Genomic DNA, 23,149 nt, shown 5'->3' on the forward strand with positions numbered 1-23,149 from the left:
GACACGGCCACCCCAGCGTAGGATTGCAGGAATCAATTGACGAAACTGATGTATCTCTCTACAAGGGAAAAGGTGAGATAGCACAGTGTGAAGTCGCTCGCTTTATTGTTGTAGATGGGCGCTACATTATGTTGCTTATTTCCCTGCCGCTTCAAACCCGAATGATTCAATATGTAGATCCGAGTCAGATTGTAGAGAATCAGGATTTTACAATGGCCACGCGTTGTGACGGACCGCTTCGATCTTCATCCCTGGCATTGCGGCACTTCGAGAATTTAGGGCATGATTCGAGCCATGCTCTTCTCTACATGCAAGCGTTTCTCCACATCCCAAGATAAAAGCAATATAGAGTTGCAGTAGTATAGTATTCTAAGTTACAGACTGTCAAAAATGGCTGTAAAGGCGGTGTAATGGGATCATACTTTAGAAATATAGGACTGCTACTCCCATTATCCGTTCAACAACCTGTCAAGCTTCACTTGTTTCTAAAACGGACCTAGATCAATATCAATAAATCGCCAAGTAAGTCAGCAGGCCAGACTTCACCCACAAACCTCTTATAACTTATCTATGTGGTACTTATATGACTTAACTGACACCTATCAGCCATACGATCCCCCAGAACGCCTTCTACCGCGTATCTCTGCACTATAAAACTCTGTACTATAAAACTCTGTAGCCAAGAGTAAATTCAGCCATAATCATGTCGGGACTCAACGATTTCCTAGTCATATTGCAAGACAAGCCGGGCATGTTGCAGACGCGCCTGAGCAATGTACAAGCGCATATAGATCACCTGAAGGGCCTTGTGGAATCCGGTACCGTCGTCATGTCTGGACCGACTCTTTCCTCACACCCCAAGACCGCTGGCGAAGACCTCGCCGTCAACGGTAGCTCTGTGCTTGTTCGTGCGAACTCGGAGGAGGAGGTCCGCGCCTTTATCAACGACGACGTCTACGCCAAAGTCGGTGTCTGGGACCTCGAGAAAACCACTATTATCCCAATCAAGTGCATGGTACGAAAGCCTCTATGAAGCGAGGTTGTACTTGGATCGCCGGGTTTGGATTAGGTACCTCATTTGCCTACGAGACTTCATGTAGTGCTAGTTTCTGGGAAACAGAACGAAGGGCATTTTATTATATTAGTTAGGATATAGTATTAAAACCTGCATGGAGTCTTCCTGTTCGGCCATCCAGGACGTCGTGGTCGATTGTGCAGAACCGGTGACCTAGTTCGGTATAAATCTAACGGATCATGGCTTCTTGGCCTTCTTCCCTAAGTCTACCACTTTCACCTTGCCTAAAGTGTATCGGCTTGCGATACACGTTAGCCTTATAGCCCTAGACGATCCTAAAGGTTACGAGGCTATTGCGGAATATAAGAATATCAAGATTGAAGGCTTATAAGGTGTTCCCGCCAAGTATCTGTTCGTCCGCTTTGCATGGTCAATCTTCGATGAAGATATCATGTGTCTCTTCCTAAGGAAATCTTGGTATAAAGTTAGGGTTTTAGTTCCGGAACAAAGATGGCGGAAAGAGGTCCAAGTCAGACATTTTCAATCGCCAACCCGGTTCCTCGCGCATTTACTTCCCCCGATTCGAGTAATAAGAATCGTATTTCCTCAGCTGAAATTCTTAGTACAACATCAAATAACACCAATATTGATACACACTAGGTTACCTAAGTACTTCACATATGTACAAAGTCCTAGGAGTGGCTAAACAAACTATTTTCCGAATTATCCTGATTTCACGGGAACCAGTAATACCTAACCCTCCGGGTCCCATTGGTCTGTGACAGCACCATGACTAGCATCACCAACCAGTCTGGCGTACTTTGCCAAGACACCCCTCCTAGCTCTTGGAGGGGGAGCCTTCCACGTCTTCTTCCTCTCTCTCAGCTCTTCTTCGCTCACATTGGTCATATCAATCCGATTCTTAATAGCATCAATGACAATCGTGTCTCCGTCTCTAACCAGTGCGATAGGGCCGCCTCTCGCTGCCTCCGGGGTGACGTGGCCGACTATGAAGCCGTGGCTGGCACCACTATATCTCCCATCCGTAACGAGGGCGATGTTCTTTAGCCCCGCCCCCATAATAGCTGCCGACGCCTTTAGCTGCTCAGGCATGCCGGGGCCTCCGCGGGGTCCTTCATAACGGACAATGAGGACCAAGTTCTCGTCTCGTGGGATCTCGCCACGCGATAGGGCATCGTCGAGCTCGTGTTCCTTATTAAACACTCGAGCCTTACCCGTAAAACTCAACCCCTCCTTGCCTGTAATCTTGGCAACGGCGCCTTCTGGGGCGAAGTTCCCTCGCAAAATCCGGAGGTGGCCCGTCTCTTTGATAGGATCCGAAAGTGGGCGAATAATCTTCTGGTCGGGCGGTAGACTGGGCCAATCGGCGACATTCTCCGCAAGGGTACGACCTGTCACTGTTGGGATATTGCCGTTGATTAGGCCGGCCGCTATCAGCATCTTCAAGACAGACGGAGTGCCGCCAATCTTGTACAAGTCTTCCATCAAATACTTTCCGCTCGGGGCTAGATCCGCTAGGAATGGGGTCTTATTGCTGACCCTATCGACGTCGTCCAGAGTCAGCGGTACTTCAGCTGTGTTTGCCATAGCTAAGAAGTGCAAAACTCCATTAGTAGAGCCGCCAAGTATCATAGTAATGACCAGCGCGTTTTCAAACGACTCTCTCGTCAACAAATCACGAGGGCGGATGTCTTTCTCCATAGTTACTTTAATGACCTCGGCGGCGCGTTCACATTCACGGGCCTTCTCCGGAGATAAAGCGGGATACGATGACGACCCGGGAAGGGTAAGACCCATAGCTTCTATAGCCGTTGCCATCGTATTGGCAGTGTACATTCCACCGCAGGCGCCCGCGCCGGGGCAAGCATGACGTTCGATATCCGACAACACGTCGCTCGGGGTTCGACCTGCGGCGCCAGGATTCGTCTTGGCTTGGAGTCGACCATATGCGAATGCCCCTGAAGCTTCGTAACAAGTGCTCACATTCACGTCGCGCTCTAGAAGGTCCGAATAACCCTTTCGAATTGTCCCACCGTACTAGAAATTGTATGTTGGTGTCACGTCTGGTTAAATTGGGTGCGAATCCAGCCGTGATTTCACCGCCACGGGGTTTCAACAACAATTATCAACTTACAATCATAATGAATGGCCGGTTGTGGCGTGCTGCTGCCATGACAACACCCGGCATGTTCTTGTCACAGCCGGGAATTGAGATATTGGCATCGTGGTGTTGCGCACAGGTAACGGTTTCTATGCTATCTGCAATAAGATCACGAGTTTGAAGCGAATATCTCATGCCTATTTTATGGTATTTTTAGCGGTAAGATCCAAGGGAAAAGGGGTAACACAAACCAACCTTCGCCTCCCATGGTAATGGCGTCTGATACTCCTACGGCATTGTACTGCCATGCCAGCATCTTCTGCTTTTCTATCGCTCTCTTCACGATCTTTCCGAAATCGAGGACTATCTTGATTAGGTTTCCTCGTATTTAAAGAAACTCGCGGTTTAGATGCCCACTCACGATGTGTACTACGATTGATAATTATTAGCTACGGGTACAAGTCATGAATGCGTGGCTATTATATAACCCATCAGAGGTCAATGCCACTTACTTGCACTGCGAATTAGAAGTTAGTGGTTGTAGGCGAGCGGCAAAGCTGGGTTCCTAGATAACATACAGGATTTCCTTCCCACCAGACAGTCGCGATTCCAACGTGAGGAGCATTCTTCATCATCTCTTCGTTCGGCACTCCGGCGCCGTATAACATAGCCTACGTTGATGTGTGAGAGCAAGCTTTTCTAGATATAGAATGGCCACGCACTTGAGCACCAGGGTAGTCATGTTCCCTTGTGATCGCATGAGACCACCGATTCAAAGGACCGCCTGCCGGGAGGCACTTGAACTGAACATATTGCGGATCGGCTTTTGGATCCTGGAGGTTAGGACTGATGCCCGTCTCAGCTGCCGGTGCGTCGCTCATGTTGAATTTACTTGACCCTGTTATCTACTATATTTGTGAAAGTTGTCTTAGCTTTTTCTTCACGAAAAGTCCCTACGACTTATACAGAACTTATATTTGAGAACCTTGGTGTTGGCTCTGCGGGGTAAAGGAATTGCCGGGGAAGTTCAGACCTTATGACGATCTAGACATTCGGAGATTTGACGTAACGAGGATTTGGAAACGGGCAATGGCCCGGGCCCCGGGGCGGAGATGCTTCGGTTACTAGGAGTTGCATTCGTACATATGAAGCTAGTAATTTGAAATCCTCGAGAGACGACTGGTTCATAGGCGAGCTGTACCAGGCCTGTAACGATATCCACATGACCCACGACCCAAAAAAAAAACATCTTTTCTAGGATATACCTATTGCATTTGGTCCAATACCTCCTTGGGATATTGATCAAGCCGCTCCAAACCTCGCGCGTTGTCGGCACCGAGTATAAGAGGGGAAAGCGGAGTCGTATGCAGGTAACACGGGGGACTAAGGAAAGAATAGTACATATTAAACTAGAAGTGAACCATCAAACTGTTGAATTAGGGCGAACTAGACTCTTGAGGGTATTCCTATGGAGATGATTTAAAGAGATACATGTATGCGGGGCTATGTACATGAATCTCGTATGGCAAAGCTCCGAGTCTTAGGTTAGGTACTTATACTACGTTAGCATGACGGAGTAAGAGGTAGTCGAGATATATTGCGAATAGTATAAAGTAGCGAAGCCATCAATGTTCTCCCGAATACAGCATGGCTACCTCATAATTTCCTATATTCGAAGACATAATTCCAATAGCCCGGCATACACTCATTAACCACCACCGAGTGCACAAGTCTATTTATACTGTCCCCTTTTTCTGCGAGGCGTCCCACTCTTCAAATCCACCAGGAAACTTATCGACGAGCTCACGCATACCAGATATCAACCTATGATAAAAATTAGCATATTTCAAACGGCATATTCTTAGCTAAATGGGCTTGTTTACATCTGTCGGTAACTAGGATCGTCCTTGTATAAAATGGAGTCGAGGATATTAACTCGACTACCACGATCAATGTTATTAGTATCTCTATGAGGCGTAGTTGTATTCCGGGGAAATATGGATGGCAAAGGGGGGCGGGAGAAGTCTCACACTGCATATAAGGCGTTCCGGTCGTCGCAGTCCTCTTCTGGCTGCGCCTTGGGCATATATTTGTGGTATTCCGCCCGGTAGGCGCTGCCAATCTTGTTCCACGGCTGGCGCCAGACGCCGAGTTCATCTGCTCTCATTGTCCCGTGAGCCTACCGCTGACACTACAGTCGGTGGACCTTAATAGAAGCTTAGACAAGAATCCTTACATTCGTTATGCGCGTAAAAAGACGCCGCGTCGAAGATGATAGGCAAGCCCGTTTCCGCATCTGTCTCGGCATTGCCGTGCCATAGGTCGCCGTGGATAAGGCACGGCTGGATGGAGCGGCCGCCTGTTTCTAGGGGGCGAAGGAGGCGCGGGACTACCTTGTCGAAAAAAGGCGCTATCATCCCTTTTATTCCGTCGTTTGGTCCCTACACATGTGTCTTGCGAGTAAGTAAACGGGAGCTAGTTAAAAATCCCACGGGGACGTAGGAATATATGCTACGTATCTCGGTAGACGCGGCAAGTAACTCATAGCCAGGTAATAAACTGACGTACCTGCGCCTCTTGCTCCAGCCTAAACAGCACCTTCGTCGTCCTCGCGAAGTACTCCTCCCAGGACCCAGACCAGCCATGGTCGACGCGCACATTCCCATGAAAAGTCGGAGCGTCCGACCCGAACTTACCACCACTGCCGCCGCCACTACACCGATGCAGCTCCGCAATCTTCGCGGCGAGTGCTTCGGGGGCTGGAACCGTCCCCGTCATACGCCGGAACTCGCACAATAGGAAATGCACGTCCGGCACGCTGGAAAACGACCCCGAGGCTAGGGGCTCCGGCACCAGGTCCGGCGCGACGCGGCGGATGCGAGACATACATTGGAACTCGCTTTGTGTCATTGCGCGGCCGATGGCGCCGTAGGATGTCTGTTTATAGTAAGCAGTCTATTAGGTACCCGTTTACATACATACATGTGTGTGTGTAAGCTTGCGACTCACCTTGAGGAAATACGCCTTGCGAACACCATCACGATCGATGTCCAGCCGAGCCGTGCGTGTCCACAAGCTAATTCCATAGGGAACGATCGAGATCTTGGTCGCGGGAGGAAGTTCTTGCGTTTACCAAAGCTATTAGTACAATATATCTCTGCAACCCAAGTTATTATTACTTTGGTACTTGCATGAGGCACTTAAGGTAAAATATAGAGGTAAAGAAAAGGGCCCTAACTAGCGACGACTTCGGGATCTACGGTCTGGATAGCCTCTATCGGGACCATCGTCTCGCTACCATGTTCTGCTTCCTTGTCTGCCATATTCGCGCTTATAGGTACCTAACTTGGGTATCTTCGTTCTGGTTTTTAATTTGAGGAATTGAGTAGATATGAGGAGACGGCGCTAAGTGTTACACGCAGCTCCAGTAACGAGTTTTACCTTAGATGATCTTGAATTGTTTATTCAATGCCAATTTCAGCTCAAGACTTTAGCAGAACGACAGAACGAACCAAAATAAATAGAGGAATTATATATATGTGTAAGTAAGTTGAGTAAGTCTGTTAATTTATAAGTAATTACTATTAATACGATGTTGTACAACTGAGACAATTGACTGTGTCGGCAATGGAACTAGGGGGGCTATCATTCGTACATTAAAGATAGAAAGAATATCATTGGCTTTTTCTCCCTGCTCTAGATAGAACATAGGCTGCTCGTTGCGAGCTGGTTAAAAAAAGATTTAGTGTACAGAATCCCTTGCCCATAATAATCGGGTATTGTATTTGCATCATAAATCGTGTTGACAGGAAATATTAAAAAGAAATATTCACCCAATAATACGTGACACTGAATCATAGCTAGCGGCCGTTCAAGACATCTCCTCCATTTCCCCATTCCCACCTTCTCCACCCCCAATCGTGTTAACCAGCTACTCCTCTAGCCAATATAGCAATGTTAAGATATTCGCATAGTTCCACCTGCTCAGCTACAAGATCATCCCAGCCGTTCCCACATACCTCCAAACCCAAAATACATACGGTGAAAAGGGTTGTTTATTCAGCGGTGGTCGCAGTAACAACCGCTGTATGTTTCAGAATAGAATCGATGTGTGAATTGTGACTGATATGTGCAATTAGGAAATCTAGAGGCATACAAGGGCAAAAGAGATGATACGGAAACGATTACCCAACTGGGATAGGCAACAATCTATCCTAATAGTAAGATTGTACCGATGTGTGAAATACCATATCGACAAAGGAGTAACAATTCCGTGCTCGCCTTCAATATGAATAGTAGCCTAGAACTCTAAGCACCAGCAGTTACACCAATGCTTCGTTCTTCTTCTAATCGTCGAACCATTTCTCTCTCTTTCGGACTTCGTGGATTTGCATCGATGCCAAGGATAGCGCTGATACGGGTCTTGTCATGCTTTTCGTAGATAGTATCGCGGTCATTAGGACTAGTGACCGGGGTAATTGGAGTTTGACCGCCCATAGCAAATGCGCTCGCCTTCCACGCTTGTTCTAGGACGATTGGGCTAATTCCCGACCCATATTCACATGCGATAGCGCTCCAGAATGACGACCGATGTGCGGCATATATCGACTGTAGTCGAGGGATGTCCACGTGAGCCGAAGGCAGCGGGAGAGAACAGTCAAGTCGAAGTACTGGTACCTGGCTAGTTGATGCGGACTGGGGAAACGGGGATGGCGCTAGCGAGCGAGACGAATCGGAACCCGAAGCAGGACAGTTACACGAAGCCGGAGGGGCTACGTGCGGGAGAGTAATTGTCGACGGTTTTGGCAGGATTACGGGAAGGCGAGGCGAGGTCCCGGCATTCGTTATAATACTAGGGAGTTGCACCGAATTCGAATAACTAGGCGAGTCGAGCTCGTGACCGGTAGCACTCACGGGGGAGGAGTCGCGAGGGCTCTCATGGATAGGCGATGGGATAGTTGCCGGTAAGATAGGTGAATGTCCCGTGGAGGAACCTGATGACACGGAGGTAGTCCGCTTCCGGCGATTGCTTCCATGGCTCAGCTGGTGATAATGAAGACGGCAAGCTAGTTCGGTCTTCTTCAAGTGAGCGGCGATGTGCTTATAGGGCATCTTTTGAAGGCGGGTCTGAAGGAGATAGACCTCCTATTTTTGTTATACATTAGTTTCTATAACCACAACAACTTGTTTCCACTTTAGACCCATAATATAGGACCAAGAGGAATGTATGTTCAGTTTCTACACACCTCGTCCTCGCTCCAAGCTCTCCCCCCGCCAGTTGACGCCGTTAATTTCCTATTCTTCGTGACCCCATATTCATGTCGATCAAGAACATCGCTTGTTGGTGTGTATGGCATGGCGGAAGATGTGGTTAATTGTAGTGGAGACATCATGTACTCGTAATCTACCACAGGTAGATGGTTGCAAGAATAGCGAAGACGGCACTGCCTCAACGAATTTAAAAGGAGGTATATGTAAAATAGGCAGGCCAAGCTGCTACAAGAATCGAAATTGTTGAAGATCGTCTAGTTAACAAGACCGTATATCCGGGCTCTTTTTTGTCACGTCAGAGATTAAGCGTATAAACCAGATAAAAAAACGAACCGAATAGAGAAGCGTAGACTAGTCAAAATGTTACCAACGACCCAAATGATTATTCAAAAAAGAGCGTAAGCAGCCAAGCCAGTTGGACGATGAAAGAAAGTGGTCGCTAGCTGCGAAAGAAAAGAAAGGAGGCTCGCAACAACGTTGTCAATGATACAGTGGTTGAACCTATACGGTGGTAAAGAGGGAACAAAAGGGAAGAAGATCAGTCAGAACAAGTGAGACGAAAGGCAGATAATAACGATAATGCATCTTCTACATCTTGATACTCGGCCGGCACATTCTAGATTGACTAGGGTTGAGGCTGCCGGGGGTGGGTATTACCACACCACGCCTTTGCACTTTTTCGATTATAACCCTGTAACAAGAGCTTAAACTGGAGGAAACGGAGGCACGGTCTTGGCTTGATGCGCTGGGCTGACATCCATGTACATCGATCCAAAACGGACAACCCTAGCTAGGACAAGCGCTTGAGGTGGATTTCATCCATTCCGCTATCCGAAACCACGAGGGCAAACCTACCAGTAAACCGCACGGGCGAGACGGACAAACACAAGAAACCGTGCATATAAACCCAGCCCTTGGACATATCATAGACTCTACGCTCGAGAGTGTAGCTGTGTAGCCGCGTAGCCACAGGATGGCTTTGATAGAACTCTAGCAGAGCTCTATCTACATAGGAGACGAAGATACAATACTTCGTATCGTCTTCGGAAACCATGGCTACTACGTAAATGACGCTGGATGTAACATAGACCGGCCGCCGCATGTGGCCGGCGGGCATTGGGAAGACATCCAGATCTAGATGGGATGCACTTTTGTTTTCCTGTTCCGTTCCATCGCACCCATGTCCGTTTCGACGGGAGGTTAGAAAAGAAAAGCGGTCTCTAGCTGAGGTTACAGAGAAGAGGGGCAGCCTCCCACTCGAGTCCCTTATCTCGTACAACTTTGATTGGTGATGGAGGTTGTATTTTTTGCTAGTCGGCCAGCTCGTTCGCGATGTTATGTTGTCGGAGAATTAAGTAGCAGAGCATGTTTAGCAATAGTTGATGCTACGATACAAGTGTAAACTTGACTGTCTGGTGTAGCTTGACGCATAATAGGCCCAACTAATACGTAAGCCAAGGCCATTCGGCATACAGATATAGAGGTACTGTTGTGGTATCGCCGATAGGGCTTCGTATGGTTTCGAGGTGGTAGAGAGAAAGGGTCTGTGTCGGGATTTTGGTTTTACATCTGTTGGATTTTGTATGGACGTTGCTTCACTATGTTACAGGGACGCGCTTATTCAGTTTACAGGGGTTCCCATTGGTTCCATAAACCCCATAAGAAACCCCACATACGACATAGCGTGTCTTTTAACCCCTTGACAGCATGGAACCTTGGAACCTTAAACCCCCTTCTTTTTCCCCTTTCGTTCAGCCGCCCGCGGCTCTGCTACATCAAGTACAAGTACTTGACTCTCTCGCTATATTTCTGCTTGATATATCCAATAATCAAGTATCTTTACTTCTCTGGAAACTGCCGAACTCCAGCGACCTAAACATTACACCATAATCTATACCCCGTATAATCTCCCCTCGTTTTGTTCCGTGCTTCCATTTCGTTTTTTGTTCGATGAGGCTAACTCAAGCTGATGACGAGGTTTTTTATCACTACGACAGGAATCTTGAGTCGCTGCTTAGAATCAATAGCATGAATTTTCCCTTGACGACTATCAAATCCCATCGATCTCTCGATTGTATAACTAGTTAACTAGGTAGTGAAGAAGATAAGTTATTGTTTTGTTTCACCTCCTATAATAGCACGAACCTTGCGATACTCTAACCCACATCCGCCAGTTCCATTGGTAGTAGCTTGATAAAGACCTTGCTAACCTTAAGACCGAAAAAGAAAAAAAAAAAAAAAGTTGTATGACTCCCTTGTTAGTTGTGCTTTTAAGCCGCGCTATTAGCGGAATGATATATATCATACCCTAGGTATATCGCAGTTTAAGCCGCCATTCTCTATTTCAGTTAATTAATATTTCTAGTTTATCTACCTAATGTATGGAGAAGACCGACTAGATTTCGTGTATCTGCTTGGTCAGTAGCGGCAGAGCGGGAACATATCCCTGTCGCGGTTCGCCGTACTAACTAACCTTAGTTGAAACTTGCTAAGAGATGAGCCTAGAATGATCCTTGTTAGCTCCGGAACATGGCGAATTTAGCGTGTTGACCCAATTCTCCCAATTATCTAATTCCAACCAAACCACCATCATGCTGACTGACATACAGGTACATATTGTCATCGATCGTTGAATATCATTTTCCCTAAACGGCAGCTATCCTGTTGATGAAATAAACTTTTAACTAACAGTTATCCCAAAAACATAAATGATATAGAACGAAGAACCCGAAACCCGTCCCGATAATCCGCAACTCCAGCCTCTATAAGTGAGGACGGGTATAAGAGAAGTGTAAAATTAGTCACGGATAAGCATCAGAATTCCACCAGAATGGCACGCTAGGTACTTCAATCCCGGCTTAGAATGATTTAAGCCCTAACTCCTGCGACTCTCTTTTATTCAAAACGCGGGCGGGGTAGTTGTGTCCTCGACACTCCGAAAGTCCGCGTTGAAACATCCCGATAGTCACCAGATCAAATATGTGGACGGCCTATCTCAAACATCGACCATGCCGGGATGCCAACGGCATACGAAACTGACTGCCCACGGCGTCTATCTAGATTTGGGCTCTTCCCGCGAAACGCGATAACATACAGTGAACAAACTCCGGGGTTCTAGCTGATTACACCGCTGATAGGAATGAATACTATTCCCTCTGTCTAAAGAGCCGACGTTTATGCCAGATGTATATCAGTGGGGTGGGATGAAGGATGAAAATACCCTTCAGGAGACTACCTTTCCTCAGTGTTAAAATAGTTTCTTAACTATAATCACGCCTTGTCTACATGGGATATGGAAACTCCATGACCAGCCGCTTACTATTTGTAGTAAGGTTAACTATTGCGAATATCGTAAACTAGCCTTGTCGTAGGGGGGTAATAAGATTACGATGGTATCTTATTAACTAACAACTATCTAAGTAGATTGGCGATCCGCGACACCGTCATCATCTGTCATCCTGCCCTTGCGGGTTACATTCTCGCTATTGTAAAACTATGAAGTGTTTATCGTAGCAGTCTACATTTCAAGATTGTTTCCTAATCTAGCTTCAACCTTGAGAACGAATGTCGCAGAGTGTAAACAAGAGGTACATGAGCGATACCTACAGAATTGTACTTCATGCAGCTTCTAGGTAGCCCTTTATGAAGTATGTACGTGCCCCAAAATAAGCATCCATTACATATTAACTTATATGTATGCAACCATCTAGTATTCAATCCCCTTACCCATGGAGTATCTGCTCCTGGTTACCACACCTTGTTGTATACAGCATGTAACTAGTAGTTAATCGTGGTCAGAGTCACATTCTCAAACTGTGTTCCGACAGTCTGCTACCTTCATAGTTTCAATCCGCTCAGCTTCTTAGAAACATACTTACACATCATGTCAGAAGTAGGCCATTACGGCTTAGCTTGGCTGTCGATCGTGTTTTGGAGAAAACCAGATGACAAACGTTTGAATTGACAACCTTGCTGAGGATGATGGGATGAAAGACAAGATGCTAGAACTCGATAAGCGACATTTCTTGGTATAGACAGACACGGATCCACGGCCCGTGAAAGTTTCACTCGTTCATTATCCCTGTGTTTCTTCGCAGGTTTCTGCTTTTTAACTGCGTCCTACCTCTAATTACCTTGCCAGTCCTTAAATGCTATATAAATTATTTCATATCTCCCAGCTGTAGTATAACACTTATCAATCCGGTTAGCTGATGCTAGAGTCAAATTACAAAGATACCCTCAAGACGCCTTCAACCCAAGATGGTCTTCTCGTACTTCCCTGTGCCTCGAGGGCACGTACTCAGGCATGTGAGAGGCATAATCATTCTTATATTTGTGGTTACAGAGCCGCATTAATATCTAAGCGCCTCGGGGCTAGCTACATTATATTCCCTTAGGTTAAATGTTTGCTACAGTCCCGATATCAGATTCATGTTCTCTTCCATTAGCAAGATACTTAGTACAACACAAATCCCCCTAAGGAAATAGAATTATTGAGGGGGTACCTAGCTCTGCTCAACCTGGACAATAAATACTTGGACTAAGTAGTCGTCAATTTTACGAAGTAAATCGACGCATACCTATTTACAAACTGCGTCGGGATTATACATATTGTATAGTAGATCGCAATGAGGCTTAATGCCGAAGCCCATATTATTTATCATGTTTCCGAGATCCTTTAGTTACTGTGCCATCTCCTTCTCAAGAATTATCTTATATTAGATACATCGAAAAGACTATTATTGTAGAGTTCGTGTATTTGGGATCACGTTATTAGCTCGCCTCGACCATTCCAATTTCTCTAGACAATAGTCGACAATGGCCCTGCAAGTTGCTCTATAAAGGGACCACGCTTTTTAATAGACATTAATGTAGTAGCAAACTGAATGCCATAGAATTATGTACTTCTATCTCTGGTATGCACATAACCGCCTAGCAATAACGAGATGTCACTCATGTATACCAGTAAGCCGTCCCCTCTGCGAGCTAGATATCAGAAGAGGTGGTACACATTGAATTTCCTTACAGGAAACTGCTGTGCTTCTGGGAATATAGATAATGGTACGACTACATGTGTACTACTGTTTCATAAACAACATTACTTAGCTGGAAAACGATGTGAGACGGAGAGTGAGCACTTCCTATATCTACTTAGGTATAAAAGGAAAATACTTGATGATTATGGATAAGCTGTTCTAGAATGGCTTAATGCTATGGTAAATAAGGGGCGTGAACGCGGGAGAGTTATACCGTCCATTTTGAGTATGGGATATATGCGAATTCGGTAGGTTGTTAATGCTTTAACCTGGTTATTATCCATACATAGTCAGTTAATGTAAGTTGGCCATGGGGTGGCTTGCTTGCTGCATCCGATAATAAATATGCAGAGGAGACAATGAATATAAGATATTATAGTACGAGTACCTAGATGAACAAGCATTAGTAGATACATATTACTTGAAAGTGACCGCAAGGCTGCATGCACTTACTTGTATACCTTGACCTTATATAGGTACTTGCGGGACTAGGAAATCAAGTATCGTGAGGATGCGTGTACTCCATACTGCGGGGAGAAGTATCAATACTTGGCCGAAGTCGTTACCTTGCGTTGCATGCGCTTGGCATCGCGACTTAGTTCCATACCTAAACTTTATCGTCTGGTCTGAACTAACTTAGCAAAGGTTGTTTTTAATCCCATTCTTCGAATTGTAACTGAACTTCAATGGTTGTAAGTGAATTAGATTTGTTATTAGTACCTAATTAAAAAAGTTATATTTCTATTCGATAACGATATGAGCTTTTACCCCCCTATACCTCAAATGTATAGATACAAGCGGGTAGATTTACAATGTATCTCAACTACATGCCAAGAATATGTATGTTAGGCAGGCAAGGTTCATACCTCTACATACATGTATGGATACCAGCCACATCATCTACATATCCACTTGAATACCTGACCTTAAGACTCGACCCTTTAAGGCTTAAATAGGAAGCCTATGTCCATATTGTATGAATAGATATATTGAGTTGTCCCCAAGGATTAATATAGAGCTGGAGATTCGGTGCGGATAGCTGCATGATAAGTATGTGGTAAATACTCAATTCGTTCACTGCCTAGCTATTTTGCATCCGATATATGATAGAGCAAAGAGCGGATTATAGCCTTATTGGCTGTAGCTCATTTAAATACATCCTAAGGATGTAGTCAGCAATCCTTACGTCTTAACTTCACTGTATTGACTGTGGTTATGTATAACTTGGAGATATAAGTACGAGGTAGTTAAGTAAAACGAAGTAAAGACAACCTAGCGATTCCAATGGTTTGGAACTTTCAACTTTCAACTGCGATGTACCTAGGGGCTAAGGGAAATAAGGAGCCATTGCAGGTACATACATGATATGTATTGACGCCGGTAGAAAAATACATGCGATACATATAATACATGCTGCAATAGTCGAGTCTTGTAGCAGCTAATATCACGTGCGGGTTATTTCGAAGCACAGTAGAAGGTCTTCATGTACTCCTTACGGACCTGAAAAAATGCTTCAAATTATTGGTAATCACTTATTAGTCTCGATTCTTGACCCATGATTAACCGAGTTGAGGGTTAGGCCGGGACAAAGCTGCCAAGAGATTCTATATACCACAAGGCACAAGGATAATGTTAGCGAATTAAAGAAGAGGAATGCGTCTTAGAGCCACCATGGCTCGAACATTAAAGGTACTTTCCACCTTCGATGGCTGCGTACCGTCAAATCTTAACCTTTTCCACACTTCTTTTTTCGTGAGGTGCCAGTCGTTCGAACCCACACCCCCAGGTCGCGCACGAAAAATAAAAATAAATAAAAGATTATTAGACACCAATCCAAAACATCAACCAGCCTAAGCCCAAGATACTTTCATCAAAAGTACTCCCCAAGGAACAAAGTCGGCATCGTCCAAGTCCTGGTTAGTCGAGTTTTTTTCCTGCATTATTCAGGTATTAGGATCTGATCTTCGCAAAGTCACTTTTTGTGTTCATTGCAGACGTAGGTACCTATTGCGCTACTTTTTATTATTAAGATCCTTGCATTAGAGTTATCAACTGCAGATTTGCAAATTGACATCGCGATTAGGAATTTAGAAGAAAGCCGTGGTTTTTTTTTTCGACCAACTGAAGGAGACGAGATATTTAATTTTTTTAGGAAAAAAAGGTATCGTGACCTCTCACTTTTTTTTTTCTCACGCCAATCCAAGTCTTACGGCAGCACAACGCCACATGTTTGTACCCAATGAATTACTATACCCTCTCAGTTGCAGTTAATATTTCTCAGATTTGCATGCACCGTTCCAAATCTAAATGCCCTCATTTTATTTTTATATTTTATTTCGCTTCGATAGTAACCCACTAGCTTCGCGCATGTTGCAATGTACATTGATTTCTTTAATTGTTCCAGTGTACACTAAGGTCTTAGCTGAATTCCCCGCCGAGCTAAAAGCTTAGACCACAGGGAACTTTGTACCGAAGGCGTCGCTGGCATAAAGAAAATTCATAAAAAGACACACAGATCAATATCAGGGCTGTGCTATAGTCCGTGCGCAACAGGCAGAAGTGCAAAATTTGCAGGTGGCTAAGGCTACCTCACCAACGTTCCTTCTACATTACATACCTCTTACATACTCAGATACTTCCCACGGTTCCTCAAGCTGCACCCCTCCCCAAATCCGCACAGTTTGTTCCCTCTACCTTTCCCTTTCTCACACCAAGGTACTCCGTACTTCTGCTGAACACGATACATTCGGTTCTCATTCCCTGTCATTGCAACAACAACATTCAAACCCCAACCTCACCTCGAATCTTTTGTTCACCGGCGTCGGTGCCTGCTGCGCGCGCCCACTTTCGATTGACTAAACCCTTCTTGTCACTTTATTTTCCCACGGGTTTGTCTAACACTTTATCCCAGCTAAGCAGGAAGTACCAGGTGACAGACGCGTCCGTTGTATCTCGGATCAAGTCGCCTCGAGGTTGAGAAGACACAAACCATTGTCCACTGTACGCGCGACTTTGAGTTATTGATTGCCTGCCCTCGCCGTTTCGCAGCAGGAGGCAACAGAGTTTCAACGTCGCTGCAGACTTTATGCACTACGGCTTAACCATCTCATACTTCTAATTGCCCGTAAGTTTGAGTACCTTCTACCTCTTTTTGTATTTTTCCCCCCTTCAATCGTTGTATTCCGGTATTTCCTTCGCGATCCCCACTATCGACATCATCACCCGTCGCCTGCATCAACAGAAAAATAATTGAGTTGCGCGACTATTCAAGACACGCGTGTTTGGGTCAAGCACTCCAACCAAACCCTTCACGATGCTATCGGCTGTGGCCTTGCTCTGGCATCAACCATCAGCAGCATCGTAATCAAAACACACGTTGTCAACTAAAAATGCCCTTTGCCCCTCCAACTTCCTCGCGCATGCAGTCACCATAGTCTGCCTCCCATTACAGCAATCTCGCGGTAACATTTTATCATCGTCACTTCTTACTCCCGCTACTACTCACTCTCAATCTCACTCTTACTCTCACCACCGTTACAACTACTTGTCATACTATGTCTTTTCTTTGTCGACGTTTCCATTCGTCCTTCTTTTTTTCGTCGGACCAGTGGTAATTTTTTGTGTCGTCCCCCCTCTGCCGCCGCTGTTACTTTCCCTTACTCTGGCGCACCTCGCCTACTTACTTCGCCTCCCTGTTTCTGCGCGACTAGTTCTTTATTTTCTCACCTGTACCTTTTCCCCTTTTCCCCTCTACTTACAATCCATTTTAAATTTTGTTCCTCCAATTTTTATTTTTATTTTGCTCAGTCCCGTTTTATTTATCCCCCCCCTCCTTTTCAAGCTTTAGCTTTGTTCCATGCACTTTTGAATTTCCTCAGTTGTATCGGGAACAAAGAAACCTTGGTATTTGTAGCTGACGCTAGTTTGCCCTTTTCAGATCATGCAGCAGTGGCAGGTCGGCCCCATGCCGACGGAGTACCCGGTCTACACCAACTCCACCCAGCACGCGAACGATGGCATGCAGTAAGTACATCCCCTTTCCTCTCTACATCCTGTCTCTCAAGTACTGTACTTCTTCAATTTGTTTCCCCGACTCTATATACATTGTTCCCCATTTTCCCCCTCCGCTCCCCTCCCCCCCCTCGTCTACCCCAGATGGGCTCGTACACATATACCACCATTCTCGTTGTATAGATGACATGGTCATATATGTACCAAATGTATACCTGTCGTCTCAGTCATGGACCTGTCCCGCAAACCTCCAACCCAGGTCGACAAGTCCCTGCTCCACCACGAGTGGCAGGACCCCTGGTGATAGCCTCATTCTTTCCTTTGATACAAACCTAGCAATACCCACCATCCTGCAGCTCCAACTACTTCATAACACCCCTGCTCTCTTCATCAGCTGAAAAGCACCTGTCTCTTCCGCCTTACTTTGTCAACTGTCGTTGATTCGGAATGTTCAATGCTGTGCAGCCATGATTGCGTCGTGCCTTGCTGTTGTCGCTCTCAGCAATACCAAGTCATATGGGTATGCTAATATTCTTCTGTGATACAGCCCTAACCATCCTTACCAAGCCGACATGTCACGTCGGACTGAGTTTACTGGTTATACGCCGCAGCCTCCGAACCCTGGTGCCCAACTGCACCCATCGCATGGTCAGCAGCACCATCAGCAACTACCTCAGCACCAGCAGCACCAGAACCAGACGCATCAGCAGTCTCACGGTCCCCATGGGCAGCACCCCCATCACCAACCCCACCAGCCTTCACACCCAACACAGCAGCATCATGCTACGCCTGTTCCACCTCCGATGACCATCCCGCAACCAGCAGTTGCGCCGTCTCAACAGTCGACTCCGACCCCATCCTCCGCTCCGGCTCCGCGTGGCCGTAAGCGCGCTGCACCTGGGCATCAGCAGCAGGCTCATCAACAACCGCACGCGCCCACCGCCAACCCGGCGACTCCAGTTCCGACGGCTACAACTGGTGCCGCCGCCTCGAGCACTCCTGCTCCTGCACCGACCCCCACCCCAGTTTCCGCGGCGCCCCAACCGCCGATGCAGGTCACTCCCGTCGCCCCGCCGGCGGTTCCCACCAAGGAAGAGGCTAGTACACCGGTTGTGCCACCCCCGGCCAAGAAGAGCCGAACGAATACCCCATGGACTCCCGCCGAAGAATTGCGACTCAAGCAGATGAGGGATGCAGGCAACAGCTGGGCGGAAATTGCCAAGGTCAGTTTACTTGAGGCGAATATTCCTAGAATTCTAACTAACTTGAGCGGCAATAGACCTTCCCGACGCGAACTGAGGGCAGTGTCAAGAAGCATTGGTACAAGGTACGTATTTGTTTAGTATGTCTTGCGCCCTGTTCCCTGTTGCCAATAACCGTCTAGGATATGCACTACGCCGAGTTTGCCGAAGACGAGAGCCAAGCGCTCCTCAGCGCCATTAAAGATTACGAGAACAACAAGTGGAAGACTATAGGCCAGAAAGTTGGAAAGCCAGCTAAGGTTAGTTTGCTCCCTCTACTCAATTTACTTGCAATATTCCGTTCCTTTGCTAACCGATATCAATACAGGCTTGTGAGCAATATGCCAAGGAGCATTTTCCAGAACTGTTCTCTACGCAAAAGGCACGTTAAGAAAGCCCAGGCCCTAGGCCCCATATCTCGTTCTGAGTGTCCCATTTCTGGCGTTGGCGCACAAACCCTATATGCTTCGATCTGCTCATTCTTATCAGGTTTTGTAAGAGAACAGGCTCTATGAGGTCATCTTCGGCAACATCCCACTAGTACGTGGAGACCGGACTTTCACAACTTCGTAACCTCTGGTTGTACCACGACATGGGATGAAGGGAGATAAACGACACGGCGGCGTATCGTCAACTCCCGTTTTCATCTGTAGTTCTGTTTCGGTATACTTATTCGGCAAGGATACGGTTTTCTTTTTCTTTTCACAGCACGATTCCCCCACGGGAGAATGGATGGATTGTTAAATTACGGAATTCGGGAAGAATCAGAGTTGTATTCTGTGATCTCGAATGATTACGTCTCGAGGCATTGTGGTAGGCAGGTTGAGGGATTATTACTACAAAAAAAAAGAAGTCTTCTTAAAAACCATGGTGATGTTGATGCGTGACTATGGATCAATCAGACGTGCTCTTAGGGGGGTTTTAATGCAGAGTTGTTAGGATGCGAAGTCACTTGAGTTACTATGCGATCAGCAGTCAATAGATGAGTCTTTTTAATATCCGCCATTTGCAGGCCGTGGCACTAGGGAATCTGTAGCGATACCCTCTCCCTACAATATACCAAAACGGTACTAGGTGTAGAGGTAGCTACTTGAATACTACAGTTATCCATTATGTCCATAAGTCTCATGTGCTAAGCTTGCTTATGTGTTCATCGGCTAGCGTTTCCCGTTCGGAGAAATCTTAATAGTGTACACTACACACCAACTAGGCTTGTTCTTGCGTATCAGTTGTCCATTTCTTTTGCCTGAAGATTGTATAAGTATATAGAATGTATCCGAATTTCACTACATTCTTCTACCGAGAACGATAAAATTAAATACAGAGCCATAATATTACTAGCAGGTATAAGGGTTACAACGTAACGACAAGAATATCATTATCATATGATAGAAAATGAAGGCTATTGCCGACTTACACCGAGACGTTTGGGTATCGTTTGTGTATTCCGCGCGCCCTGGGTAGGTGAATGAGACCAATACCTATTCCATCATAATTCCGACAGAATCCCGACACCTTGGATTGTGCCATAACGTTGGGAGAAAACTTTAGCAACCACGTAACAACGTTTCCCTGCCGTTGGAAAGCTAATCTTGTCAGCCTCTCGGAAGCGATAGGCACAATCGGCTCTAAATAAGTTCGAGGCGTGCCCTCGCCGACCATATAAGATGGCGCTTCCTATCTAGCCCGGCTAGCTGGAAAGGCTGTCTTATCACTCCTATTGTCTCGGGAAGATATAAGGAGCAAGGTATGTAGATTCCCGGGCGAGGGCAGGACGAGAAAAAAGAAAGGTTGGGCCTAGTCCGATATCTACTATTACCCCCTGGTGCTTCCCACGTTCTCTCGCTATTGTATCATTTATAAATGAGATAGAGGTGGGCGGGGGAGAGCAAGAGGAATTAGGTACCTAGCCGGTCGTGTGTATGTGTGTCGCGGAGGGAAAAAAAGGGGGAAAACTCGCACGAGCAAACGGACGGACGCTTACATTCAAAAGTGACTGATCTGCATGTGCATTCCCGTCGAGACTAAACTAGGGGACGGGAAGAGAAAATTAGGGACACAACGATCTTTTTCTAAACCAGACTTTCTTCCTCTGCGCTTGCTACGATGTAGGAGAATAGCCATTGCATCTATTGTATACCTACTTACCTACCTACCTATCTATACCTACCTATTGGTAGGAAGAAATGGCAACTTCGACAGCGTCGTCGTTCAGGAAGACGAGGCTGTCACATGCGCAGAAGTCGGTGCTCGCCATGTCCCGCGCCCAGTACCTTGAGGGGATCCGCGCCACGTGGCCCGCTGACAAGCTATACGTGGGAGTGTGCATCTTCCGCATGGACGCGCATAGCTCACGGCCCTCGGTCTTGTTACTTCGACGGTCGGGTATCCCTGAGGCGGCTTCGTACGCTAATTCGCCTATTGCCCCTAACTCTCCTACTACCACCAGCACCACCACTACTACTACTATTACGACCAGCTTTAGTACCTCCCCCTATTCTCGCTGGGGCCGCGATGACTGCCATGACAAGCAATACCAGCAACTAGATAGTAATAATATAGAAAGGGAAAAGGAGAGAGAAGAAGAAATGGAAAGGGAATACAGGACTAGGCGCAGCGCGGGCATGTGGGAACTCCCTGGGGGTAAGGTGCGCGACGGCGATTTCTGCATCTCGGCGGCTGTGGCGCGGCGCGTGGAGGAGCAGACGGGACTTCGTGTTGTGAGAGTGCTTGGGGCTCTGCAGGACGTGAGACGGGTTGCTGAGGTGCGGATCCTGGACTGGGACGACGACGGTGTGGGCATATTTACCGCGGGCGGGAGTAGTAGTGGGAATTTATCCGTGCTAGACGGGGCGACGCTGACGTCGGCTACGGGATCGCCTGGTAGTGGTAGTCTCGGAGGGAGTAGCGGGAATGGGTATGGGAGTGGGAGTGGGAGTGGGAGTAGTAGCAGCTGGAGCGGTGGTGCGGGCGGGATAGGGGGAAGAGGAGCAGGCGGGTTCAGGGGCAGTAGTGACTCGTCGCAGTCGCGAAGGTCGCCGATACATAATCCGCAACTGGTGCTACGCAAGGAGTATCTACAGCTTAATTACGCGGTGCTGGTGCAGAATCACGAGGACTTGGCTGTGAAGTCGTCGGAGCATGACGAGTTGGTGTGGGCGAGCTTCAGCCGTGCTGAGGCGCTGCCTATGCCGGAGGAGCTGAGGACTGTTGTGCATCAGGGGCTGGCGTTTGCGGGGGAGCATTTGTTTTGAAGAGGAGTTGGGGGGGAGTGGATGGTTTGGTTCACTTTGATATCTTGTCTTTATGTTACTCTTCTGTCACTTACACAGGTAGTTATGATATTAAGGGGTCTGGATGTATGTGGGATTGGGTTCGAGATGTTGTATATAGACGGCTTATATTATCTATCCAAAAGCCTTCCATATAAGTGATCTATCTAAGAGGTCTGTCTCATTTACATCCTCGTGGGATAGATGATGATATATTAATGTCGCCATGATTCTGCTAGGGCTGTGAGGAGTTATTGGAATGGTTGGACGTCGACAGGCTATCCCTTGCTTAATTCCGGACCGTACATCATCTCCCAAGCTCTACTCGGTCATATTACATCGTTGCCATGCCGTCGGAAGGCGTGTCTACTTAACCTTCAACGAACAAGCAAGCCCGGATCCTCCCGTGAAGAAAGTCCGGGGTGCATGAGATTCTGTCTTGTATGTACATATGCGGCCGTACAGCAATATCGACGTCACCTATCCGATTCTATCCCTGACAGCTTGCCGGGGGTTTCTTTCTTGGCTTTTAATGATTAAGACAGTTAAGACAGGGGGCGATGAGCACCGAGCAGTCATGTATGTATGTAATTCCACAAGGAGAGTTAAATGCATAGAATTTTTTTTTTCGATTCGTTCTGAAGGCTGATATGTGTGGTTCTCCTTAACGGAATCATGCACTGACACGATATACGATTGAAGTGATTGGTCTTTATATTCTTCTTACCACAGGCCAAGTCAAGTCAAGTCAAGTCAAGTACCTACCTCTCTTTCCGGGTCTTCCGCTTCGCCCGGCCGTGCTTGAATCGGTGCAGTACATACATATCATTCAATATCAGTCAAATGCCGAAGCTTACCCTCCTCGCTACTAATTATTCGGCCGACTGTTGTTTTAAGACATAATATTAGTCTATCTCTAATAGTAGCTGTCATGCATGCTTTTGAGAACAGACGTTACGCGCAGATTAGCGGATAGGAGCTGAATATCGTTGACAATAAAAGCCTTGTATTTTAGCTTCGACATGGGCGGCTTGGCGTGTTTGTTAGCTGAGTTTCTTAGAACGTCTTGAAAAGGAATGTCTTGAGATTCGTAGAAATGTTAAAACGTGAGTGGTGTAACACTTATACAGTAATTGTCGATCTACAGATTCCTCGGGGGCGGCATTGCTAAATACGGGAGG

The 23,149-nt window shown here is 46.6% G+C and overlaps 6 protein-coding genes across 6 annotated transcripts; 3 read left to right on the forward strand and 3 right to left on the reverse strand.

Annotated features, from left to right (window-relative positions):
* Positions 1-479: 479 nt before the first annotated feature.
* F4813DRAFT_276330 (uncharacterized protein) lies at positions 480-1,331 on the forward strand. The gene is made up of 2 exons (XM_049240445.1): positions 480-522; positions 607-1,331. Exon 2 carries the CDS (start codon positions 704-706, stop codon positions 1,031-1,033), a length of 330 nt encoding a protein of 109 aa, XP_049095177.1. The 5' UTR covers positions 480-522; positions 607-703; the 3' UTR covers positions 1,034-1,331.
* A 437-nt stretch (positions 1,332-1,768) lies between these two features.
* On the reverse strand, positions 1,769-4,018 carry F4813DRAFT_383420 (dihydroxy-acid dehydratase; the record flags this gene model as incomplete). Its single annotated transcript, XM_049245940.1, has 5 exons — positions 1,769-3,073; positions 3,171-3,334; positions 3,393-3,504; positions 3,716-3,808; positions 3,860-4,018. 5 exons carry the CDS (start codon positions 4,016-4,018, stop codon positions 1,769-1,771), a joined length of 1,833 nt encoding a protein of 610 aa, XP_049095178.1.
* Positions 4,019-4,873: 855 nt separating this feature from the next.
* F4813DRAFT_393898 (Fructosamine kinase-domain-containing protein) lies at positions 4,874-6,460 on the reverse strand (the record flags this gene model as incomplete). The annotated part of the gene is made up of 7 exons (XM_049247491.1): positions 4,874-4,961; positions 5,021-5,104; positions 5,168-5,294; positions 5,374-5,578; positions 5,706-6,074; positions 6,147-6,259; positions 6,376-6,460. The coding sequence occupies 7 exons, from the start codon at positions 6,458-6,460 to the stop codon at positions 4,874-4,876; spliced, it is 1,071 nt and encodes a 356-aa protein (XP_049095179.1).
* Positions 6,461-7,445: 985 nt separating this feature from the next.
* F4813DRAFT_383421 (uncharacterized protein) lies at positions 7,446-8,527 on the reverse strand (the record flags this gene model as incomplete). The annotated part of the gene is made up of 2 exons (XM_049245941.1): positions 7,446-8,282; positions 8,384-8,527. The coding sequence occupies 2 exons, from the start codon at positions 8,525-8,527 to the stop codon at positions 7,446-7,448; spliced, it is 981 nt and encodes a 326-aa protein (XP_049095180.1).
* An 8,917-nt stretch (positions 8,528-17,444) lies between these two features.
* Positions 17,445-19,321, forward strand: F4813DRAFT_375437 (uncharacterized protein). Its single transcript, XM_049245017.1, has 4 exons — positions 17,445-18,678; positions 18,735-18,782; positions 18,840-18,956; positions 19,025-19,321. Exons 1-4 carry the CDS (start codon positions 18,028-18,030, stop codon positions 19,085-19,087), a joined length of 879 nt encoding a protein of 292 aa, XP_049095181.1. The 5' UTR covers positions 17,445-18,027; the 3' UTR covers positions 19,088-19,321.
* A 1,561-nt stretch (positions 19,322-20,882) lies between these two features.
* On the forward strand, positions 20,883-22,144 carry F4813DRAFT_400251 (uncharacterized protein; the record flags this gene model as incomplete). The annotated part of the gene is made up of 1 exon (XM_049248248.1): positions 20,883-22,144. One exon carries the CDS (start codon positions 20,883-20,885, stop codon positions 21,948-21,950), a length of 1,068 nt encoding a protein of 355 aa, XP_049095182.1. The 3' UTR covers positions 21,951-22,144.
* Between the last annotated feature and the right edge of the window lie 1,005 nt (positions 22,145-23,149).

The sequence above is a fragment of the Daldinia decipiens genome (assembly GCF_022478715.1).
Source record: "Daldinia decipiens strain CBS 113046 unplaced genomic scaffold F4813scaffold_51, whole genome shotgun sequence".
Lineage (NCBI taxonomy): Eukaryota > Fungi > Ascomycota > Sordariomycetes > Xylariales > Hypoxylaceae > Daldinia > Daldinia decipiens.

Bases quoted from the DNA above. Each gene is read 5' to 3' on its own strand.
- F4813DRAFT_276330 (XM_049240445.1), top strand. From the start codon at position 704: ATGTCGGGACTCAACGATTTCCTAGTCATATTGCAAGACAAGCCGGGC.
- F4813DRAFT_375437 (XM_049245017.1), top strand. From the start codon at position 18,028: ATGTCACGTCGGACTGAGTTTACTGGTTATACGCCGCAGCCTCCGAAC. The intron at 18,679-18,734 runs GTCAGTTTACTT...GAGCGGCAATAG, and splicing joins GCTGGGCGGAAATTGCCAAG to ACCTTCCCGACGCGAACTGA. The intron at 18,957-19,024 runs GTTAGTTTGCTC...ATATCAATACAG, and splicing joins AAGTTGGAAAGCCAGCTAAG to GCTTGTGAGCAATATGCCAA.